The sequence below is a fragment of the Nerophis ophidion genome, linkage group LG24, assembly GCF_033978795.1.
Source record: "Nerophis ophidion isolate RoL-2023_Sa linkage group LG24, RoL_Noph_v1.0, whole genome shotgun sequence".
In the NCBI taxonomy this organism is placed as follows: domain Eukaryota; kingdom Metazoa; phylum Chordata; class Actinopteri; order Syngnathiformes; family Syngnathidae; genus Nerophis; species Nerophis ophidion.
The window spans coordinates 27,623,235-27,646,653 of record NC_084634.1 but is presented as its reverse complement, the minus strand read 5'-3'; the positions used below and the strand labels follow the sequence as shown (position 1 = coordinate 27,646,653).

General features: G+C 40.2%; 1 protein-coding gene across 2 annotated transcripts in view; it reads right to left on the bottom strand.

The window, feature by feature from the left end:
* ryr3 (ryanodine receptor 3) overlaps positions 1–23,419 on the bottom strand; it is a 380,753-nt gene that overhangs the window by 283,800 nt on the left and 73,534 nt on the right. For both annotated transcript variants that reach the window (XM_061886489.1, XM_061886490.1), the window contains exons 5-8: positions 14,506–14,577; positions 13,214–13,292; positions 10,364–10,476; positions 1,662–1,761 (exon numbers count right to left, since the gene is read on the bottom strand). In XM_061886489.1, coding sequence (XP_061742473.1) covers positions 1,662–1,761; positions 10,364–10,476; positions 13,214–13,292; positions 14,506–14,577 — 364 coding nt within the window. The remainder of the gene's footprint in view (positions 1–1,661; positions 1,762–10,363; positions 10,477–13,213; positions 13,293–14,505; positions 14,578–23,419) is intronic.

The window sequence follows — 23,419 nt, the reverse complement described above, 5'->3', positions numbered from 1 at the left end:
TGTGTTGCAATGTTAATATTTCATCAATGATATATAAACTATCAGACTGCGTGGTCGGTAGTAGTGGGTTTCAGTAGGCCTTTAAGCTTAGATCTGTGATACGTGTGTCTGGTCAGGTAATTAGTTTTGTTATGGAATTTCATATAAAGCACCCTGTCATTTAGTAATTGACCCTTCATATGCTATTTTTGCTTCTCAATAAGGTCACACGTTTTGGGGGTGAAGCGTAATGTTTTAAAAAAAACAGTACCATGTTTTCTTCCTGGTCTGATACTGTACTGTAAATTACATCCGTAAAAGCAATGTTTGAAAGATCTCACTCATCAGCATACTTTTTATTTTTATTTTTTTTAATCACAAACACAGATGAAACTTAAAACATTTGAATATAGTGCAAAATGTGTTTATTCCAGCAATTAGATACTGATAATTTTGGCTTAGAGCGTTTGAAAACCTAAAATTGGAGAAAATCTCTCTTGGGGTCTGATCATCAAAATTCTAATAAATAAAGGCTTCAAATATCTCACGTTATTTGTAATGATTTTATATCACATATTAGATTCACATTTGAAGTGGAATTGCTGACATTCATTTTATGAGTTTCACATGTCTTTCGACTCGCTTTTTAATTGCATCTGACCTCTGATTGGTTGGCTGCTGCTTGCTGTCAATCAGTGTCACATGGGCAAGAAGGCAGCGCCAGAAAGCCAATCAATGAGCTCGCGGGTGGTCAAAAGGGCCAGGGTTCACTCTGAGCGGCGGTTTTCCGCCTGGCACAATGTTTGACATTCATTTTTGACATTAAAAAGTGCGGCGGACAAACCCACCCCTATTCCAATTTACGTCCATGCATACAGCACTCAGGCAACCCCAGAGCCTGGCACTACCACCACCATTCTTTAATTATCTTGGTATTTGAGTTTCCAGCTAGTTCAACAATAATGGTGTGCTTCATTGGATTGTAATATATACTGCTAAATATGTCACTCACTGAGTATTTTAAAGTACAGTAGGGAAGGGTTGGATCTTGTGTGAGTGGAAGAGGGGGCTTAATCATTTTGCAATGCAGTCTGCTGAAAATAATGGAAAGCACCACAGCTTGTTAGAGTGTCCGCCCTGAGATGGGTAGGTCATGAGTTCAAACCCCGGCCGAGTCATACCAAAGACTATAAAAATGGGACCCACTATTTCCCTGCTTGACAGTCAGCATTAAGGGTCGAATCATCAAAAATGATTACCAGGCGCGGCCAACGCTACTGCTCACTGCTCCCCTCACCTCCCAGGGGGTGATCAAGGGTGATGGCTCAAATGCAGAGAATAATTTTGCCACACCTAGTGTGTGTTACAATCATTGGTACTTTAACTTTTATCTAACGCTGTGGTCAAAGTTGGAATTGCCCCAAAACACATTTTAAGATACTTAACACTCTTCTGCCCTCTGGCACTAAAAGTGGCCAGTGAACCCCCCAATTTGTCACGTTTAATGTGTCGAATAGGGCCATATGAACCCGGTTTCTACTATATATCCAAGTTTTTTCCTATATTGTTATCCCTTGAGAAGATGAAGTAGACCTAAAATGATTGCAACAATGTGGGATACTGTTTAAAGTGAAAAACATACAGAATAGCGTTATAGCACAAATTAATCGCCATTTACTTACCAACCGCCATGTTGCTTGAGGAGCAGGTGGGTTGGACATTCCACAGGGTTTGCATGAACGACGCATCCACCTGGATGTTGCCATTGGATATGGAGAGGTGCTGCAACAAGAGAGGTCCATCACTTACACACAGAAAGTTCCCGTAAAACAGTAACGTTAGCAGTTGGGCAACTCGGACAAACAAAGAATCAGCAAACGACCCAGAGAAGAAGGGTAAAGTCCCAGTGCTAGGATTTAAAAAGATATTAAAGCGAACTCTGCATCTATCAACAAGTGCTGACAGACAGCGTAAGTCCGCTGCCGGCTTAAAAGCATCACTACATCAGCTCTTCTCGGAGTTGCAACGTCCAGATAATTCTGAACAATAACTCTTTCCAGCAGATACGCTTGGAGCAGCTCCAAACTCCCCACGGGCTGCATTTACAAGTTGATCAACAACCCACCCTGCATAAAGTGTACAAGTTGAATTGTGTGGATATTGTGTCACGGACACAGTGTCACCCCTTGTGTATCATAACGCATCAATGTGTCAGTGTCATTTGACTGACCCATCACTAGTGAGTAACCATTTGGGTAGGGGTGTAAAGGTACGTGTATTTGTGTTGAACCATTTCGGTACGGGGGTTCCGGTTCGGTTCGGAGGTGTACCGAATGAGTTTCCACACGAACATATGAATTAGCCGCATAAGCTAACGTCCTAACAAGCTGCTCCGCTCCGTTCTGCCTCTGTCTCCTGCACAGCACCCAGCATTGTCACACCCACACAACCATCTGATTGGTTACATATATAGCGGTAACAGCCAATCAGCAGTGCGTATTCAGAGCGGTAAAAAACAATCAGCAGTGCGTATATAGAGCGCATGCAGTCAGCGCTTCCGTGTCGAGCAGATAGGTGTTTAGCAGGTGAGTAGCGGACTCTCCCCAAATTATAATAAACACCTCCCAGTCGACGTTCTAGATGACGTTCTAGAAACAAACTGCAGCTCAGCTCGCTCGCAGTCCTGGCTTGAGGTGAAGGCTAATGAACTTTTAGCGTAACGTTAGCTCATTTTGCAGTGCGTGTGTTAGCTCATTTTGCGGTGTGCATGTGTGTGTATGCTAGTGATATAATAATGTAAGTGCATCATTAAGCCTACATGAACTCCATGGTGTTCAGGGATGAATAGTCTCTCCTATTGCTGTTGTACTATTATTTCAGCTATAGTTACATTAATCATTAGGAATGTAGCAGCTTAGTTTGAATGGCAGATAAAATTGATAAAAATATAACAATTACATAATGAAAATCAACTACAGGCTTCCCAAATGCTGTAATAAATTAAGCATGATGAGTTGACTTTAAAATGTTTAATGTTGCACTTTTTATATGTAATAGAAAAGTTCTGTCATTTTATTTAATCTGAGCAACAAATTGAGGCAGTTTAATGTGGATTAAAGTGGGCAGAATTATTATAGTGTTCCCAATGTTAAAAGGATAAAGCCATTGTTTACAAATTTGGTAAATAACCAAAAAATTTAGATTTTGTTATTTTCTTACTGTACCGAAAATGAACCGAACTGTGACCTCTAAACCGAGGTAGTACAGAACCGAAATTTTTATGTACAGTTACACCCCTACCATTTGGTTTACTATTTCCAGCTGCTAACTTCTTTTGAACCTTAAATTGTGGACACAACATATGGGGAGATGTCTTTCAAGTAAGGTTAGGACATGTTTTGATATTTTACTACCAACACCCGTAACATCTATTAGGAATGCTAAAATTCTACTTACGTAGTAGTAGTATATCGTACAGTTTGGGGGTTAGTTTGTGTCTTCATTACAAAAACTTCTTTTTGACACTGATTATATGTAACTGTTTTATTTGCATTTAAATGCAAATCCTAACCGGATGCAGTGCGTTTAACCATAACAATTTGAACTCGGTGTTAGATTAGTTGTTTCTAAATTATCACAAAAAACTTTGTATTACATTGTGTTCATGACAAGAAACCAAAAGGCTGTCTTTGAAACCAACCAAGAAGAAGGCTCGTAAAACTCCGCTAGGACTTCAAAGCGGACAGATGGCAGGGTGTGCCCAACTTCCAGAGGAACTCTTTTTGAAGTATTTTACGAACTCTTTTTGAAGTATTATATGGGACTCTTTTTGAACTATTTTATGGAACTCTTTTTGAACTATTTGACAAACTCTCTTCAAACTGTGGGTAACCGAAGGCAACGCTGTTTACGACCCACTTCCCTCAGGAAGCAGCTGTGGGAAGGAGGGGGGAGAAAGTCAAATAAAGAAGGAGTAGTACAATCGTAGGGCAGAGCGTGGTGAAAGACTGTACAGAGAGTGCAGCGGCCATGTCTCTCCTCAGATCTGAGTCCAAATGTAATTCTGTCTCTGATTGATTCTTTGCCTTTTGTTTTGTTTAATAGATGTCATCAATGTTTGAACCTGACACTAGGAATATGTTTAGGTAACATGCGGAGTTCCACAGGATTCGGTCCTTGGCCCTGCACTCTTCAGTATCTACTGTACATGCTGCCGTAGGTGACATCGTACGCAAATACGGTGTTAGCTTTCACTGTTATGCTGATGACACCCAACTCTACATGCCCCTGAAGCTGACCAACACGCCAAATTGTAGTCGCCTGGAGGTGTGTCTTAAGGAAATTAAACAATGGATGTCCAGCAACTTTTTGCAACTCAACACTAAGAAAACGGAAATGCCGATTATCGGTCCTGTGAGACACCGACATCTATTTAATAAAACCACCTCAACGTTTGTCAACCAAACAATTACACAAGGCGACTCGGTAAAGAATCTGGGTATTAACTTCGATCCAACTCTCTCGTTTGAGTCACACATTAAGAGTGTTACTAAAACAGCCTTCTTTCATCTCTGTAATATCGCTAAAATTCGGTCCATTTTGTCCACCAGCGACACTGAGATCATTATTCATGTGTTTGTTACGTCTTGTCTCGATTACTGTAAAGTATTATTTTCGGGTCTCCCTATGCCTAGCTTTAAAAGATTACAGTTGGTAAAAAATGCGGCTGCTAGACTTTTGATAAGAACAAGAAAGCGTGATCATATTACGCCTGTACTGGCTCACCTGCACTGGCTTCCTGTGCACTTAAGATGTGACTTTAAGGTTTTACTACTTACGTATAAAATACTACACGGTCTAGCTCCAGCCTATCTGGCTGATTGTATTGTACCATATGTCCCGGCAAGAAATCTGCGTTCAAAGGACTTATTAGTGATTCCAAGAACCCAAAAAAAGTCTGCGGGCTATAGAGTGTTTTCTATTCGGGCTCCAGTACTCTGGAATGCCCTTCCGGGCAGTTAGAGATGCTACTTCAGTAGAAGCATTTAAGTCCCATCTTAAAACTCATTTGTAGATGCTAGCCTTTAAATAGACCCCCCTTTTAGACCAGTTGATCTGCCGTCTCTTTTCCACTCTGCCCCCCTCTCCCGTGGAAAGGTTATTAGGTGACGACAGATAGGTAGCTGTTCAAAGTCGGGACCCAGGGTGGAGCACTCTTCTGTGCATCAGTTGGGGACGTCTGCGCTGCTGACTTGTCTCCACTCAAGATGATCCCCTACTGGCCCCACTACGGACTGGAATCTCACACTATTGACTAGATCCACTCGACGTCCATTGCACTGGTTGCCCAGGAGGGATCGAGGGGGTCCCCCACATCTGTGGTCCCCTCCAAGGTTTCTCATTGTATCTCATAGGGTTGAGTTTTCTTGGGTTTTCTTGCCCTGATGTGGAATCTGAGCAGAGGATGTCGTTGTGGCTTGTGCAACCCTTTGAGACACTTGTGATTAAAGGCCTACTGAAATCCACTACTACCGACCACCCAGTCTGATAGTTTATAAATCAATGATGAAATATTAACATTGCAACACATGCCAATACGGCCGGTTTAGTTCACTAAATTACAATTTTAAATTTCCCGCGGAGTTTCCTGTTGAAAATGTCGCGGAATGATGACGCAATGATGACGCAATGATGACGCGTGTTTGTGACGTTATTGGTTGGAGGGGACATATTAGCCAAGCACCACTTACGGCTAAAAGTCGTCTCTTTTCATCGTGCAATTACACAGTATTTTGGACATCTGTGTTGCTGAATCTTTTGCAATTTGTTCAATTAATAATGGAGAAGTCAAAGTAGAAAGATGGAGGTGGGAAGCTTTTAGCCTTTAGCCACACAAACAGCCGGTGTTTCCTTGTTTAAAATTCCCGGAGGTGAAGTTTTACTATGGATCAGAGCGGTCAAGCGAACATGGATCCGACCACTTGTCAACCAGCAGTTTTCGGTGAGAAAATTGTGGTTATAAGTCGCCTCTTACCGGAGATCAGGAGAGCCAGCGACCTCCTGCAGCTGCCGTGACTTCTCTCAGACTCTGGCGTCAAAACACCCGTGGCCAGACCCTTCCGAATTTAAGGTACTATTTAACTCACTAAAACACTAGCAACACAATAGGCAGATAAGGGATTTTCTAGAATTATCCTAGGAAATGTGTCTAATAACATCTGAATCGCTCTCACTGCAATCGCCTTTTTTTTTTCTCTCGAGTCCTTCACCCTAAATTACCTCATCCACGAATCTTTCATCCTCGCTCAAATTAATGGGGAAATTGTCGCTTTCTCGGTCCAAATAGCTCTAGCTGCTGCTGGCTATGATTATAAACAATGTGAGCATGTGAGGAGCCCTACAACCCGTGATGTCCCGCACACATCGTCTGCTACTTCCGGTAAAGGCAAGGCTTTTTTATTAGCGACCTAAAGTTGAGAACTTTATCGTGGATGTTCTCTACTAAATCCTTTCAGCAAAAATTTAGCAATATCGCAAAATGATCAAGTATGACACATAGAATGGACCTGCTATCCCCGTTTAAATAAGAAAATCTCATTTCACTAGGCCTTTAAGGGCTATATAAATACATTTTGATTGATTGATTGATAAAATGTTGTGAACTGTGAATTATTTATATAGCGCTTTTCTGTAGTGACTCAAAGCGTTTTACATAGTGAAAGCCGTAATCTAAGTTACATTTAAACCAGTGCGGGCGGCACAGAGAGCAGGCAGGTAAAGTATCTTGCCCAAAGACACAAGGGCAGTTGACGGAGACGAGACAATGCTTACTGTATAATATCGTACAAACAAGAAAAATGAGTATGCTTTGTTCATCAAATATTCATGTGTATTTAGCCAAAATCAATGCAACTGTCTTTTGGCAGACTCTCCCTCACGGATCATTTCTTTCAAGCTACAAACACTTACATCCTGCAAAGGTTGCATATCGACCTGAGTGATCACTCACTGTAATGGCGCGCTGATTACTTTTGCCCGAATTTCCTCAAGTGCCCTGTTCTTTGAACGAAACGCTCAAGCCAAATCACAGGGATATTTCCCAGCGGAGCGAATGAAAGTCTGGACGTTAGCCAGCTTTGCATTAAAAGCAAATTTCCCTCGCATGAATGGCCCCTTTTGCTCGTTTTACTATTCTTGGAGCATCGCCTCTCGCCGCGACACCTTTTTGAGATTTGTCTTCGTCTATTCAGACCCAACTATTTTTCTAAAACCTCTCCTTTTTCCTCCTCCTTAGCGACTGAGTAAATTGAGGAAGGAGCTACAGCTGGAGCAGTAAAAAAATTGCATTAAAAACAAATCAGATTTCTGTCTCAGATAAGTCCTTCTACAATGTTCCAGCCACTCTTGGCTGGTTTTAAGTGGGACAATGAAGTGGACTTCAAGCTAGGTGGAGGTTAGAGCGACCACGCGTGCAGGGGAATCAATTGTCAGTGCAGTTCCCTTGACAGTGGTGAAAAGGATCATTTAGTCCTGCAAAGGAACGTGTGCATCCAATGAGAAGTTGTGCAGATGATAGAACGTGTCTTAAACTGTTAATCTGTGTAGATGTAACGTTAACACGACAGTCTGAAAGGGTCTACGCCAGGGGTCGGCAACCCAACATGTTGAAAGAGCCATACTGAACCAAAAATACAAAAAACAAATCTGTCTGGAGCCGCAAAAAGTTAAAAGCCTTATGCAAGTGTTATAACGAAGGCAACACATATAAGTAAGTGTCTCAGAGGGTGAGATAACTCCTGGAAATTACTGGCTTAAAACTGCCAAAGGTATACAGAGGGGCAAAAAAGTATTTAGTCAGCCACCGATTGTGCAAGTTCTCCCACTTAAAATGATGACAGAGGTCTTTAATTTTCATCATAGGTACACTTCAACTGTGAGGGACAGAATGTGAAATTTTTTTTTTCCAGGAATTCACATTGTAAGAATTTTAAATAATTTATTTGTATATTATGGTGGAAAATAAGTATTAGGTCACTTCAAACAAGGAAGATCTCTGGCTCTCACAGACCTGTAACTTCTTCTTTAAGAAGCTCTTCTCTCCTCCACTTGTTACCTGTATTAATGGAAACTGTTTGAACTCCTTATCTGTATAAAAGACACCTGTCCACAGCCTTAAACAGTCAGACTCCAAACTCCACTATGGCCAAGACCAAAGAGCTGTCGAAGCACACCAGGAAAATAATTGTAGACCTGCACCAGACTGGCAAGAGTAAATCTACAGTAGTCAAGCAGCTTGGTGTGAAAAATCAACAGTGGGAGCAATTGTCAGAAAATGGAAGACATACAAGACCACTGATAATCTCCCTCGATCTGGGTCTCCATGCAAGATCTCATCCCCTTGGGGTCAAAATGATCAAGAGAACGGTGAGCAAAAATCCCAGAACCACACAGGGGGACCTGGTGAGTGACCTGCAGAGAGCTGGGACCAAAGTAACAAAGGTTATCATCAGTAACACACTACGCCAATAGGGAATCAAATCCTGGTGTCCCAGACGTGTCCCCTTGCTTAAGCCAGTGCATGTCCAGGCCAGTCTGAAGTTGGCCAGAGAGCACATGGATGATACAGCAGAGGATTGGGAGAATGTGATGTGGTCAGATGAAACCAAAATAGAACTTTTTGGTACAAACTCAACTAGTCGTGTTTGGAAGAAGAAGAATACTGAGTTGCATCCCAAGAACACCATACCTACTGTGAAGCATGGGGGTGGAAACATCATGCTTTGGGGCTGTTTTTCTGCTAAGGAGACAGGACGATTGATCCGTGTTAAAGAAAGAATGAATGGGGCCATGTATCGTGAGATTTTGAGCCAAAACCTCCTTCCATCAGTGACAGCTCTGAATGGTTGACCAAATACTTATTTTCCACCATAATTTACAAATAATTTTTTTTTAATTCCTACAATGTGGAATTCCTGGATTTTTTTTTCACATTCTGTCTCTCACAGTTGAAGTGTACCTATGATGAAAATTACAGACCTCTGTCCTCATTTTAAGTGGGAGAACTTGCACAATCGGTGGCTGACTAAATACTTTTTTGCCCCACGGTATAAACAAACTACGGTGAGTTCAAGGACCGCCAAAATTAGTAGGACAAAACGTCGCTGGCCATATACTGTCATCAGTGAAGCATAAACACAAACATATTACATTGTGGGGTTTCTAACAATTAGGAAGGTTTGTGTTATGTTCGCCCTCCTCCAGAAACATAGTTATATTTTTCCCCCATCTTTTTCCTTTTTTGAAAAAGCTACAGGGAACCTCTAGGGCGGTGCTACAGAGCCGCATGCGGCTCGAGAGCCACGTTTTGCAGACCCCCAGTCTACGCCAATGGTATCCAAATGTTTACATTTGTACATTCAAGATCCTAAAACCTGTCATGACTCCACATTACAAATATTATTTTTTTGTATTTAGTCCTATTTTTCTTTTCACATCCTGTTTGCCTCCATTTTTATCATTCTATTATGTGTGGTATACAGCACATCCAAACTTCAAGTGCCAAATATCGTTTCATCTCCCTGGGGAGCTGGGCTTATTTCTGCCTGAGAAGCGCGTGGTACCAAACGTACTTAAGTCGTCGACCAGAGAATACACAGGAGGTCAGATTTGATCGGGGGCGCCCACATTTAAGGGTTTTTCTACTCAGAGCATCTTGGATGATGCGTGTGCAGTGAGTTGGAGAATGCTGCGCGCCCAGAATCAGGACAGTTGCGAAGCACATGGGAGAATAGGGGCCTTTCTGCATGTCCTTTCTGTGTCGTCTTTGGTCACGTCACAAAAACACCAAACTGAAGTGTGCATCGAAAATATTTGTTTCCAATTTTCGGTTGAACGACGGCCTTGGATACTATTCAGTGATCCGTGTTCTGGCCATTTTTTGAAAATCTTTATTGATCCTCAAGGGAAATTCTTCCACACAGTAGCTCAGTTTCAAAGGATCGAAAGGGTAAGGATGGAAAGGATAATGCAGGTATTAAGTAGACTAAAAATGTACCATAGTAGCAATATAAAATACAACATATGTAATATTTACATATTACGGTATACAGTATATACAGTATAATATATACTGATATATTATAATTTTACATATTCCGCCCGATTGTAGTTGAGATAGGCGCCTGCGCCCCCCGCGACCCCGAAAGGGAATAAGCGGTAGAAAATGGATGGGATGGATGGATATAGTACAATATAAAAAAAAAAAAAAATTCCCCATGTACAATATCAGAGTATATGTAACAGTTGCAGCAAAATAATAATAAAAAAAAATGCTATATGTGGACATAGCATCAACCTGAGTGAAAACCAATGAAATTCCACTGACCAAATATCGCTCTGTTGACACGCTGACAAGAATCAGGTCGTCTCCGATGCGAACTTTCTCCCCTTCAGACCTCTGTTTGGACGCAGGGTGTATGGTCCACCAGCAGGCCTCTCCTATTGACACAAACACGCTTCCGTGTTACCAATTACTAGGGGCTGGAATGTCAAGACGGCTGAGAAATGAGCCGCTCTGATGACCAACAAGGTGTTTAGTTTACTTTCTATCCGGGGTGTAGACATATACAAATAACTGTCATTTTCTGTTTGTTTTTACTACTTTATTGCAATGATTTCACAAAATGATACAATACCGTGTCCTTTACCATTTCCCCCTTTCCAAAGAAATAAACAATAAGTCATATATTAAAACATTTTAATAAGTACAGAAAGTATTTTTTATTATTTAATGTAATACAAAAAAACAAGAAACACCTACGTTATTTTCCGGACTATAAGGCGTACTCATATTCCTTTTTTTCCTCAAAACTCGACAGTGCGCCTAATGTACGGAATAATTCTCGTTTTACTTACCGTGAAGCAATTTTATTTGGTACATGGTGTAATGATAAGTGTGACCAGTAGTTAGCGGTCAAACATAAAAGATACATGTGGACTGCAATATGATGGCAGTCACACATTAGAGATATGTGTGGACTGCAATATGATGGCAACATGACTCAAGTAAGCAACCCCAATATTTTATATGTGCCATTGAAAATATAGAACATTACACACGGTGCTCAAAAGTCTATCAAAATGTTTTAGTATGATTTTCGGAAGCTATGAAACCACACCGCTCCATGGATTGTCAGTGTTATTATGGTGTGTGTATAAAGTAAAACATTATCTGGTGTTTTATTTCGTAATATTGTGCAAAATCAACTTTTCTTAACTTCTGGTACCTGCTGATGTATATTTGAGATTTGTATAAGTCCTGAAAATTTGCACATGTCCGCCGCCACTTTAGTCCGTGGCGACACCGTAGTCGGTAAGCTTCTTCTTTTTCTCTATCTTCTTGTTATGTGGCATTCATCCTCCGCTGTTGCCATTTCTCAAGTAGTGTAAAGTTCTTACTTATATCTGAAAGTAAACTCGCCATGGAATTGCTAAATCATACCGGCGTAGTGCGTTTACATTATTCACCCAAGGAACTTTAGTTATCAGCGAGTTACGGTCAGATGTTTTTTTCCTGTAAAGCGTCTTTGAGTGCTTAGAAAAGCGCTATACCAAATAAAATGTATTATTATTATTTTTCATGGGACACATTTCCGGTGTTGTTTACGGATGAGGACATGCTGCTCTGTTATTGATTGAAGTGAAGTCTGAATGTTATTAAAACGGTTAGTTTCATCTTTTGCATACTTGCCAACCCTCCCGGATATTCCGGGAGACTCCCAACAATTCAGCGCCTCTCCCACAAACCTCACGGGACAAATTTTCTCTCGAAATTCTGGCGGAGCCGAGTGACATGTCGACAGCCTGTTTTCACGTCCGCTTTCCCATAATACTGTATATACAGAGTGCCTGCCCAATGACGTTATAACTGTAGAATGATCGAGGGCGAGTTCTAGGTTTCTTATGTGGGTTTATTGTTAGGCAGTTTCATTAACGTCCTCCCAGCGAGGTAACAACACACAACAGCAGTCACGTTTTTGTCTAACGTAAAGCAGTTCGTCTGCCGTAAACAGCAATGTTGTGACACTCTTAAAGAGGACAATACTGCCATCTACTGTACATGCATATGTGACAATAACATCTACGGCAGTGGTTCTCAACCTTTTTTCAGAGATGTACCCCCTGTGAAATTTTTTTTAATTCAAGTACCCCCTAATCAGAGCAAAGCATTTTTGGTCAAAAATAAGAAGATAAAGAAGTAAAATATAGCATTATGTCATCAGTTTCTGATTTATTAAATTGTATAGCAGTACAAAATATTGCTCATTTGTAGTGGTCTTTCTTGAACTATTTGGAAAAAAAGATATAAAAATAACTAAAAACTTGTTGAAAAATAAAGAAGTGATTCAATTATAAATAAAGATTTCTACACATACTGCGATGGGGTGGCGACTTGTCCAGGGTGTACCCGCTTTCCGCCCGGTTGTAGCTGAGATAGGCACCCCCCCCCCCCACCCCCACCCTCACCACCCCCCGCGACCCCAAAGGGAATAAGCGGTAGGAAATGGATGGATGGATAGCTGTAAATATACTCCTCCCCTCTTAACCTCGCCCAGCCCCAATCACGCCCCTCGCTCCAACCCCGACCACGCCCCCACCTCCCGCCTCCCGAAATCGAAAGTCTCAAGGTTGGCAAGTATGACCCCTTGACACTTCTTCCACTCCCGTCTTTGCACGCTACACCGCTACAACAAAGATGACGGGGAGAAGACGGTGCGACACGTAAATAATACCGCCCACAAAACGGCGCATCCGGAAGCGACGGTCAGCAAGCGGCTTGAAGATGATCTGTAAAACATATTCTATGCAACATATTGACCAAAGAAACACCCTTACAAGTTATGTAGACCACAAGGAAATGTTTTACTTTTAGAAAAAAATAAAAAATATGACTTCTTTAATCCATAATCCAGTGTGCCTTATTTATGAAAAAAGATGGAACATAAACCATTCATCGGCAGTGTGCCTTATAATCTGTGCGCTCTATAGCCCAGAAAATATGGTACATTTTATTTATTTACTATCATCTTTATCAATTATTATATTACAGAAATCTTTCTGGATATAACCTTTTAACTATGTCCCTTTTGTCTCAAAAGAAACAAAAAATAATTTCTGTTGATAAACTGTGTGACTGTTTTGTACTTAAATGGCCCATTAAAAAGACATACTGTACCTATTGAATCCTCTTGTAGTCCAACATCAAATGACAACTTGTCCGTCAGGGACCTTGATGTCTTCAAACAGGTCAGGTACTAGAGCAAAATACATTAGAGCAAAACTGAAATCATACAAGAAATTCTTTAATGTCCTTCCTCGGGTTGTTTGGATTGATTGCACACTGGTACAGTATAAACACAGGCTGGCCAAAACATTAGGTTCATCGAGTTGAAAATGAGTTTGACACTTCTGATCTAGATCAGTGGTTCTCAAACGTTTTGCGCCAAGTAATACCTAAGCAAACCCTTGGCTCTCCACGTACCACCATGATGACCAACATTACAATACAGTAACATACTAAGCCTAAGTATTCATTAAAACAATGCAGAGGTTTTATTTAAAAAGTATATTTAAAATCTTTGGCCACTGAAACATTCCACACAGTTTGAATATAGGAATATAAAACACTGTACATACTAAATCAAATACAATTAAATGCACTTTGAAGTTGAACATTGTACTAAAAGGAATATGAAATTACAGTTTTTAAACATTAAACGAAAATGTACTAAAACTGTACTGTACTTAATTTGTTACGTGCAGCTTTCTTGTTCACGTGTTCTTCATGTTTATTGGCTGGGAGGCTGGGAAAGGGCAGACTTAAGTGGAGAATGTGGAGAACATTTGGCGAAAGGTGAAAGAAATGGACGAAGGTTTGTTTTGTTTCTTCTTCGTCGACCATAGCCTACAATACATTTTTGGTTGAAAAAAAGAGATGAAGTAAAATACAGCACTATGTCATCAGTTTCTGATTTATTAAATTGTATAACAGTGCAAAATATTGTTCATTTGTAGTGGTCTTTCTTGAACTATTTGGAAAAAAAGATATAAAATAACTAAAAACTATCATCAACTTAAAGTGCCCTCTTTGGGGATTGTAATAGAGATCCATCTGGATTCATGAACTTAATTCTAAACATTTCTTCACAAAAAAAAGAAATCTTTAAAATCAATATTTATGGAACATGTCCTCAAAAAAATCTAGCTGTCAACGCTAAATATTGCATTGTTGCATTTCTTTTCACAGTTTATGAACTTACACTCGTATTGAAATATTATTCAATAAATATATTTATAAAAGATTTTTGAATTGTTGCTATTTTTAGAATATTTTTTAAAAATCTCACGTACCCCTTGGCATACTTTTAAGTACCCCCTGGGGTGCGCGTACCCCCATTTCAGAACCACTGTTTTATTGGATATAGATTTTGAATATTCTGGTGCCATAAGTCCATAGTGTGTACTCACCATGCCACTAAAGGAGTGGCGCAGGAGGATGGCATGGCCGTAGAGCAGGGTTCGATGTCCGCCACCATGACCCTGCCAAGAAATAAAAACACCAGATAGTATTGATCTGAAATATTTTACCTGTAAACACAAGCACACAGTGATTTCTCCCATCATTTCAAACTTTTGTGTCTCTGACAGAATGAAGTTTGATGAGAAACTAAATCTGAAGGAACAGTTCTATTCCAAGTGCAAGCAGGTTAAGGAAGGAAGAGAAAAAACCACAGAACAGCGCGGTCACACAACCAAACACCAAAAAGTATAAGGCCACACAAAACTAAACTACAGAGAAAAATTGATGTTAGGGTTGAAAAAAAAAAATTAAGCGCATGGCTTAATCTTTGAGACAAGCATATGCTACTGGCAGGATCAACCAGGTAGACACGCTAGCGTGTTTACTGGCTTCTGGATACTTCTGGATTTTTTTTTTCTCCTCTCTGAGCTGCAACCTTATCGTGGTAGAGGAGTTTGCGTGTCCCAATGATCCTAGGAGCTATGTTGTCCGGGGGCATAAAGCCCCCTGGTAGGGTCTCCCAAGGCAAAGGGTGGAATGCCATCTCCGGGTTGGGGAGGAGACTCTGCCCCAAGTGGAGGAGTTCAAGTACCTAGGAGTCTTGTTCACGAGTGAGGGAAGAGTGGATTGTGAGATCGACAGGCGGATCGGTGCGGCGTCTTCAGTAATGCGGATGTTGTACCGATCCGTTGTGGTGAAGAAGGAGCTGAGCCGGAAGGCAAAGCTCTCAATTTACCGGTCGATCTACATTCCCATCCTCACCTATGGTCATGAGCTTTGGGTCATGACCGAAAGGATAAGATCACAGGTACAAGCGGCCGAAATGAGTTTCCTCCGCCGTGTGGCGGGGCTCTCCCTTAGAGATAGGGTGAGAAGCTCTGCCATCCGGGAGGGACTCAAAGTAAAGCCGCTGCTCCTTCACATCGAGAGGAGCCAGATGAGGTGGTTCGGGCATCTGGTCAGGATGCCACCCGAACGCCTCCCTAGGGAGGTGTTTAGGGCACGTCCAACCGGTAGGAGGCCACGGGGAAGACCTAGGACACGTTGGGAAGACTATGTCTCCCGGCTGGCCTGGGAATGCCTCGGGATCCCCCGGGAAGAGCTAGACGAAGTGGCTGGGGAGAGGGAAGTCTGGGTTTCCCCTGCTTAGGCTGTTGCCCCCGCTACCCGACCTCGGATAAGCGGAAGATGATGACTGGATGGATGGATGGACCTTTGTTTTTGTTTTTTTTAATCAAAAACTGATTTACCTTCTTAATCAATCTCTCTTAGCGGGTGAAAAGAAGATAAACGACAGTAAGCAGTCTCATCTACAGTCTATTTGCTGACACAGCAAACCACAGTCTTGGTCTCAAAATCCTTCAAAACATTTTCAGAAAAGTTGTCTTATTTTGCAAAAAAAGACTTAAAAGGGGAAGTGCACTTTTTGGGGAATTTTGCCATTGTTCAAAATCATGAGAGACATGACGGATGCATTATTTTTTGAATGCATTCTAACTCGTAAATAAAAGTCTGCTTACTGCGGCGCCAATGGGAGGTCCTCTATTCTGCCTATAAAACCCAATAAAATAAAACATTAAAAAAGCGGCAACAATACTCCATTTACGCTTCATGACTTGAATATTAACCAAGTATTAGTGATATTTTTATTATAAGCGCTAACACACACAAACTTGTTGACATAATCGACTGATCAGCTGCTTCCTCGTTTCCTTGCTTGTCAAACTTTATTGTAGATCATACGACATGCCTCTCACCTGGCTAGTAAAAGAATGAGGACGTATTCTGACAGGTTGTTACACTTTGGCAGCCAATTTAGACCTGGAAATGGCAAAAACAAAAAAACAAAAAGACGCTTGGTTCTACCCACCTTCTCGCCGCGAGGATTATGAGTCATTCTTCATCTAAACCGGGATATATGAACATCCGAACAGTCAGCATCCCAAAGACAGCAGACATTGTACAGCAAGTGATGTTTTCTCATGTTTGATGGCTCTCATAAAGTCTACAGTGAGTAAACGGTGGTTAAAAAAAAAGCGAACTTTGTGATGCGTTTTTTAAATTATTGCGCCGGGTATGCTTAAAATGATTATTAAAAAAAACCTAAATAATAAATGTTATTAGAGGTCCTGGTCCTGGTCCGAATGCAGCTGAGATAAGTTCCAGCATCCCCGCGACACCGAAAGGGACAAGCGGTAGAAAATTAATGGATGGATGGATGGATGGATAAATGTGCCCGTTACTACATTACATACATACTTATATTATATAAACCATGGGTGTCAAACTCTGGCCCGCCGTGTAATTTAATTTGGCCCTTGAGGAGATATCAATTTAGCATTACAGCTGGCCCGCCAGTGTTATACAGCGTCGGTGCCGCTGTAACACCGCATTCACCCCTAATCCTCATACTTGCCAACCCTCCTAATTTTCCCGATAGACTCCCGAAGTTCAGTGCCCCTCCTGAAAATCTCCCGGTGCAACCATTCTCCCGAATTTCTACCGATTTCCACCTGGACAACTATATTGGGGGCGTGCATTGAAGGCACTGCCTTTAGCGTTCTCTACAACCTGTCATCACGTCCGCTTTTCCTCCATACTAACAGCGTGTCACATAATATTTGTGGCTTTTACACACACACACACACACACACGCACACGCACACGCACACGCACAAGTGAATGCAAAGCATACTTGGTCAACAGCCATACAGGTCACACTGAGGGTGGCCGTATAAACAACTTTAGCACTGTTACAAATATGCGCCACACTGTGAACCCACACCAAACAAGAATGGCGAACACATTTTGGGTGAACATCTGCACCGTAACACAACAGAACAAATACCCAGGAACCCTTGCAGCACTAACTCTTCTGGGAAACTTCCAGCAAACTGACCAATAATTAACATTTTATTCATGCATTTTCTCTTGCTACTTCAATACTTGAATGTTTGGTTCATTCATTATTTTTATTTTATTTTCAAATTTATTATTAGCCAGTGGCAACAATTTGATATTTACCTCAGAAGATTGCAAATAGAAAAAAAGACATAACATTTTTATTTTTATTTTATTTGATATGCCATTGATATTCTTTTAATTATTATTATTATTATTTGAAACTGGATTTTGCATAACACTAAAGTTATATAAGCCTTGCTTGTTCAATATTTAATGCAAAACTGGTCCCTATTAAAAGGTTAATTTGTTCAACCTTGGCCCGCGGCTTTGTTCCGTTTAAAATTTTGGCCCACTCTGTATTTGAGTTTGACACCCCTGATATAAACGGTTAAAAATAGATGGATGGATGGATGGAAGTATATAAAACCTTAGTGGAGGCGTTTAAATGTTTTTTAAGCGCTTTATAGGCAGAATAGATGCTACCTCAGTAGAAGCATTTAAGTCTCACCTTAAAACTCATCTGTATACTCTAGCCTTTTAATAGACCTCCTTTTTAGACCAGTTGATCTGCCGCTTCTTTTCTTTCTCCTATGTCCCCCCCTCCCTTGTGGAGGGGCTCCGGTCCGATGACCATGGATGAAGTACTGGCTGTCCAGAGTCGAGACCCAGGATGAACCGCTCGTCGGGACCCAGGATGGACCGCTCGCCTGTATCGATTGGGGACATCTCTACGCTGCTGATCCGCCTCCGCTTGAGATGGTCTCCTGTGGACGGGACTCTCGCTGCTGTCTTGGATCTGCTTTGAACTGAACTCTCGCGGCTGTGTTGGAGCCACTATGGATTGAACTTTCACAGTATCATGTTAGACCCGCTCGACATCCATTGCTTTCGGTCCCCTAGAGGGGGGGGTTACCCATATCTGAGGTCCTCTCCAAGGTTTCTCATAGTCAGCATTGTCACTGGCGTCCCACTGGATGTGAATTCTCCCTGCCCACTGGGTGTGAGTTTTCCTTGCCCTTTTGTGGGTTCTTCCGAGGATGTTGTAGTCGTAATGATTTGTGCAGTCCTTTGAGACATTTGTGATTTGGGGCTATATAAATAAACATTGATTGATTGATTGATAAACTGACTTTTGATCGCATTTATTTACAATTTAAAATAAATTTTTAAAAAATCCATCCGTCATGTATTTCAAAATGATTGACAACAATAGGCAAAATTCCCAAAAATGTGCAGTTCCCATTTAAGATCCAAAACTAAGAAGTATACGGTGAGACCTCAGTTTAGGAGTGCCCTAAATTTTGAGGTAAGAGCTGTCTTTCGGCTAATTGATATTCTGTAAATTGAGCTCCGTCACAGAACTGAATAAACCAGTAAGTTGAGATACTACTGTATTATCAAATCAGCTGTACATTGGGTTTTTTCTAGTTTTTTGGTTTAGATCTGTTTTTTGATTGGGCCAAAAAATGCCTATTAGTGTTTAAATAGCTAGCAAAGTGAGTACCAAAATGGTGCTGGTAGGGTTATGGTGTATGGTGGCACTGGGTAGCTGCGGTTCATCGAAAGGAAACATGAATTTTAACTTTCGTAAGCAAATCTATGTGTATCAGAGTACAGTACAGGAAGGGCCTGATCTACTAAATCTTTGCGTGTGTTAAAACACATGCAAACGTGATTGTACATGCAAAGCTCCTCTAAAGTACTAAGCTAAAACTACTAAAACATGATCCATTTAGCGAGTCTGCCTTAATGTACATGCAAAATATATGCCGATCAATAAAATGCCTACAATACTGGGAAGAAAAGGTGCAACTGTAATCATTTAACACTCTCAATGTGATTAATTAAGACTGAAACTGAACTACAGCCGCTGTGGATACCCATATTTAGCACGTCTGAAACGTTGGACAATTGAGTGAGTGAATGTGAGAGAGAGAGAGAGAGAGAGAGAGAGAGAGAGAGAAAATATTTCATATGTGCGCGTGTCAACATATTTGGACAGTCATAAATAAAAATATTACACATATTGTATGTTCAGAAATGTCATTGTATAATGTTTTCGCTGCTGGATGACTTAAAGGGCTGATTAAAACAAATTCAATGACTTTGTCTTTTTTAAAGAGTATTTTTTTTCCATGTAAAACCTCCTTGCAAAAAAGCATTTTCTTGCATCTCTAGATCAGTGGTCCCCAACCACCGAGGCTCGATTGGTACCGGGCCGCAGAAAAATTTTTTATTAATGTTTTTATTATTTTTTCGATTAAAACAACATAAAAAATACAAGATACACTTACAATTAGTGAACCAACCCAAAAACACCTCCCTTTTTCATGACAAAGGTGAAAAAAATAAAAATAAAAATAAAAAATCCCCGCCGGACAAATTATCAGGCGTTGACCGGTCCGCAGCTACAAAAAGTTTGGGGACCACTTTTCTAGATCGTTCCAGACGCACCATCACGGCATTGTAGCGCCTCCTAGAGCTCACTTTCATAGGTTATATTGTTTCAATACAGCATATCAAAGGTGGTCTGTTTTATATTTGTGTTCAGCTTGTCAAAATGCCGAAACGTCACATGTTGGACCAGTGGTTCTCAAATTAGGGTACGCCTACCCCTGGGGGTACTTGAAGGTATGCCAAGGGGTACGTGAGATTTTTTCAAAATATTCTAAAAAATAGCAACAATTCAAAAATCCTTTATAAATATATTTATTGAATAATACTTCAACAAAATATGAATGTAAGTTCATAAACTGTGAAAAAGAAATACAACAATGCAATTTTCAGTGTTGGCTGGTAGATTTTTTTGTGGACATGTTCCATAAATATTGATGTTCAAGATTTCTTTTTTTGTGAATAAATGTTTAGAATTAAGTTCTCCAGATGGATCTCTATAACAATCCCCAAAGAGGGCACTTTAAGTTGATTACTTCTATGTGTAGAAATCTTTATTTATAATTGAATCACTTGTTTATTTTTCAACAAGTTTTTAGTTTTTTTTATATCTTTTTTTCCAAATAGTTTAAGAAAGACCACTACAAATGAGCAATATTTTGCACTGTTATACAATTTAATAAATCAGAAACTGATGACATAGTGCTGTATTTTACTTCTTTATCTCTTTTTTTCAACCAAAAATGCTTTGCTCTGATTAGGGGGTACTTGAATTAAAAACATTTTGACAGGGGGTACATCACTGAAAAAAGGTTGAGAACCACTGTGTTGGACCATATGATGCCATAAGTGTGCAAGGAAATTAGTGTCTCCATGGGGACAGCTGGTATACTTGCAAAAACCTCATTAAAATATGAATCCACTTATCAATCGCACACAGTCTTAGACCCACAGCACGCCAACTAAAATAATACTTGCGATTGAATAGTTAGCACACACTAATTAGCACTTGTTATTAAGATCTTATAGACCTAAGTCTATACAGCTTTACAAGCAGTACACTTACTAATCTTAGGTTCTATTGTATATTATATTGTCCTTCAAGAAGATATAATGGTTGCTGAACTGTATATTGTTCACAAATGTATCTATATTTAATTCAGTTGCTTGGATGTGGCAACACAACACCTCACATATGACGTATAGACAAAAAACAGATATTCCTGGTTGTGTTTACACTTATGGAGTACTTTTACACCCGGCTTTCAGTGTTTAGATATGTTTTCTTACATTAAAAGTGAGCAAGCAAGTCGTCTTTTGGTAATCAAATCTTGGACAAATATAATCGGGAAGGGTTCCATCAAAGAAAACGCAAGAGTATACAGCAACAGCTGGGGGGGGGTGCGCCCTGCGCAGCGAGCTTGTCTGTATTTCAGTCTTGTTGTGCTGCTGACACATCACTGCCAAGAATGGTGACCTTTGCCTAGCTGACCCTCTCGGAGTACTGTATCCTAAACAGCTCTCGGCCCTGCCGGACTGTGTGCGTCTGCTTTAGGGGAAGAGGTGAGGTGCGAGTGGCATCTTCAAGGAACCATTGGTTTACAAGTTTGAATTCGTTAAGTCTACTACACATGTATTTATTTGGTTAACATCAGAGCAAGATCTGGTCAGGTCGTGTTTCTGTTGCATGGTGTGCTCATTTTTTGCTTTCTCTATTGAAGTAAAGGACAAACTTGATGTATTTAATTAAACTTTTTTTTTTTTTTTTTTTTTTTTTTTTACATTTATTGTAAATTCTGTAAACAAAAACAGGATTATTTTTTATTATGTCGTCCACTCTATCATGCACAGAGGAATGTCTGCTGTTTATGTTTAAGGACCACCAGATTCATCCATTACTGAGGTACTCATGCAAACATAAACAATGCATAAAGGAACAGTAGTTTGGGCCTCAGTTATATACCAGTAGGGATTGGTACCTTCACATTTAAATCCATACCATATCAATTTTTGTATACCTGAGAATTCATACAAACACTCAACAGTACACATTTCCAGTACTTTTGTGTGTTCATGAGTTAACAAATTCAAATGTATTCAATACTACCGTATTTTTTGGAGTATAAATCGCTCTGGAGTATAAGTCGCACCTGTCGAAAATGCATAATACAGAAGGAAAAATACATATATAAGTTGCACTGGAGTATAGGTCGCATTTTTGGGGGAAATTTATTTGATAAAACCCAACACCAAGAATAGATATTTGAAAGGCAATTTAAAATAAATAAAGAATAGTGAACAACAGGCAGAATAAATGTACGTTATATGACGCATAAATAACCAACTGAGAAGGTGCCTGGTATGTTTACGTAACATATTATGATAAGAGACATTCAAATAACTATAACATATAGAACATGCTATACGTTTACCAAACAATCTGTCACTCCTAATCGATAAATCCCATGAAATCTTATACATCTAGTCTCTTACGTGAATGATCTGAATATTATTTGATATTTTAAGGTAATGTGTTAATAATTTCACACATAAGTCGCTCCAGAGTATAAGTCGCACCCCCGGCAAAAATATGAAAAAAACTGCGACTTATAGTCCGGAAAATACGGTATTTATTTTTTATCATTTAAATGTAAGCTGCTACTGATAACTGTGCTGTCCAGGTGTTATATCTTGATTTATTACACTTTTCGTCTTATTTGCAACTATGACTGTAATAGACCTTGCTTGTGCCATATTTTTCGGAGTATAAGTCGCTCCGGAGTATAAATCGCACCTGCCGAAAATGCATAATAAAGAAGGGAAAAAAACATATATAAGTCGCACTGGAGTATAAGTCGCATTTTTGGGGGAAATTTATGTGATAAAACCCAACACCAAAAATAGACATTTAAAAGGCAATTTAAAATAAATAAAGAATAGTGAACAACAGGCTGAATAAGTGTATGTTATGTGACGCATAAATAACCAACTGAGAAGGTGCCTGGTATGTTAACGTAACATATTATGGTAAGAGTCATTCAAATAACTATAACATATAGAACATGCTATACGTTTACCAAACAATCTGTCACTCCTCGTCGCTAAATCCGATGAAATCTTATAAATCTAATCTCTTACTTGAATGAGGTAAATAATATTATTTGATATTTTATGGTAATGTGTTAACAATTTCACACATAAGTCGCTCCTGAGTATAAGTCCCACCACCGGCCAAACTATGAAAAAAACTGCAATTTATAGTCCGAAAAATACTGTAGTTGCAATTCCAAGACATTAGATGGCTGCAATGTGTAGGCGATGCTGTGTTGCCTAGTCAGAGAGTAGTGTTTGCATTAAACTAGAATCTAGTCTTTCGTTGCGCCCCACAGTGTTTCTGTACTTATTGCGCACCAGCTGTTTGATTGTAACATGCATTTCAGTTGTAATGTCCATCCATCCATCCATTTTCTACCGCTTATTCCCTTTCGGGGTTGCGGGGGGCGCTGGCGCCTATCTCAGCTACAATCGGGCGGAAGGCGGGGTACACCCTGGACAAGTCGCCAC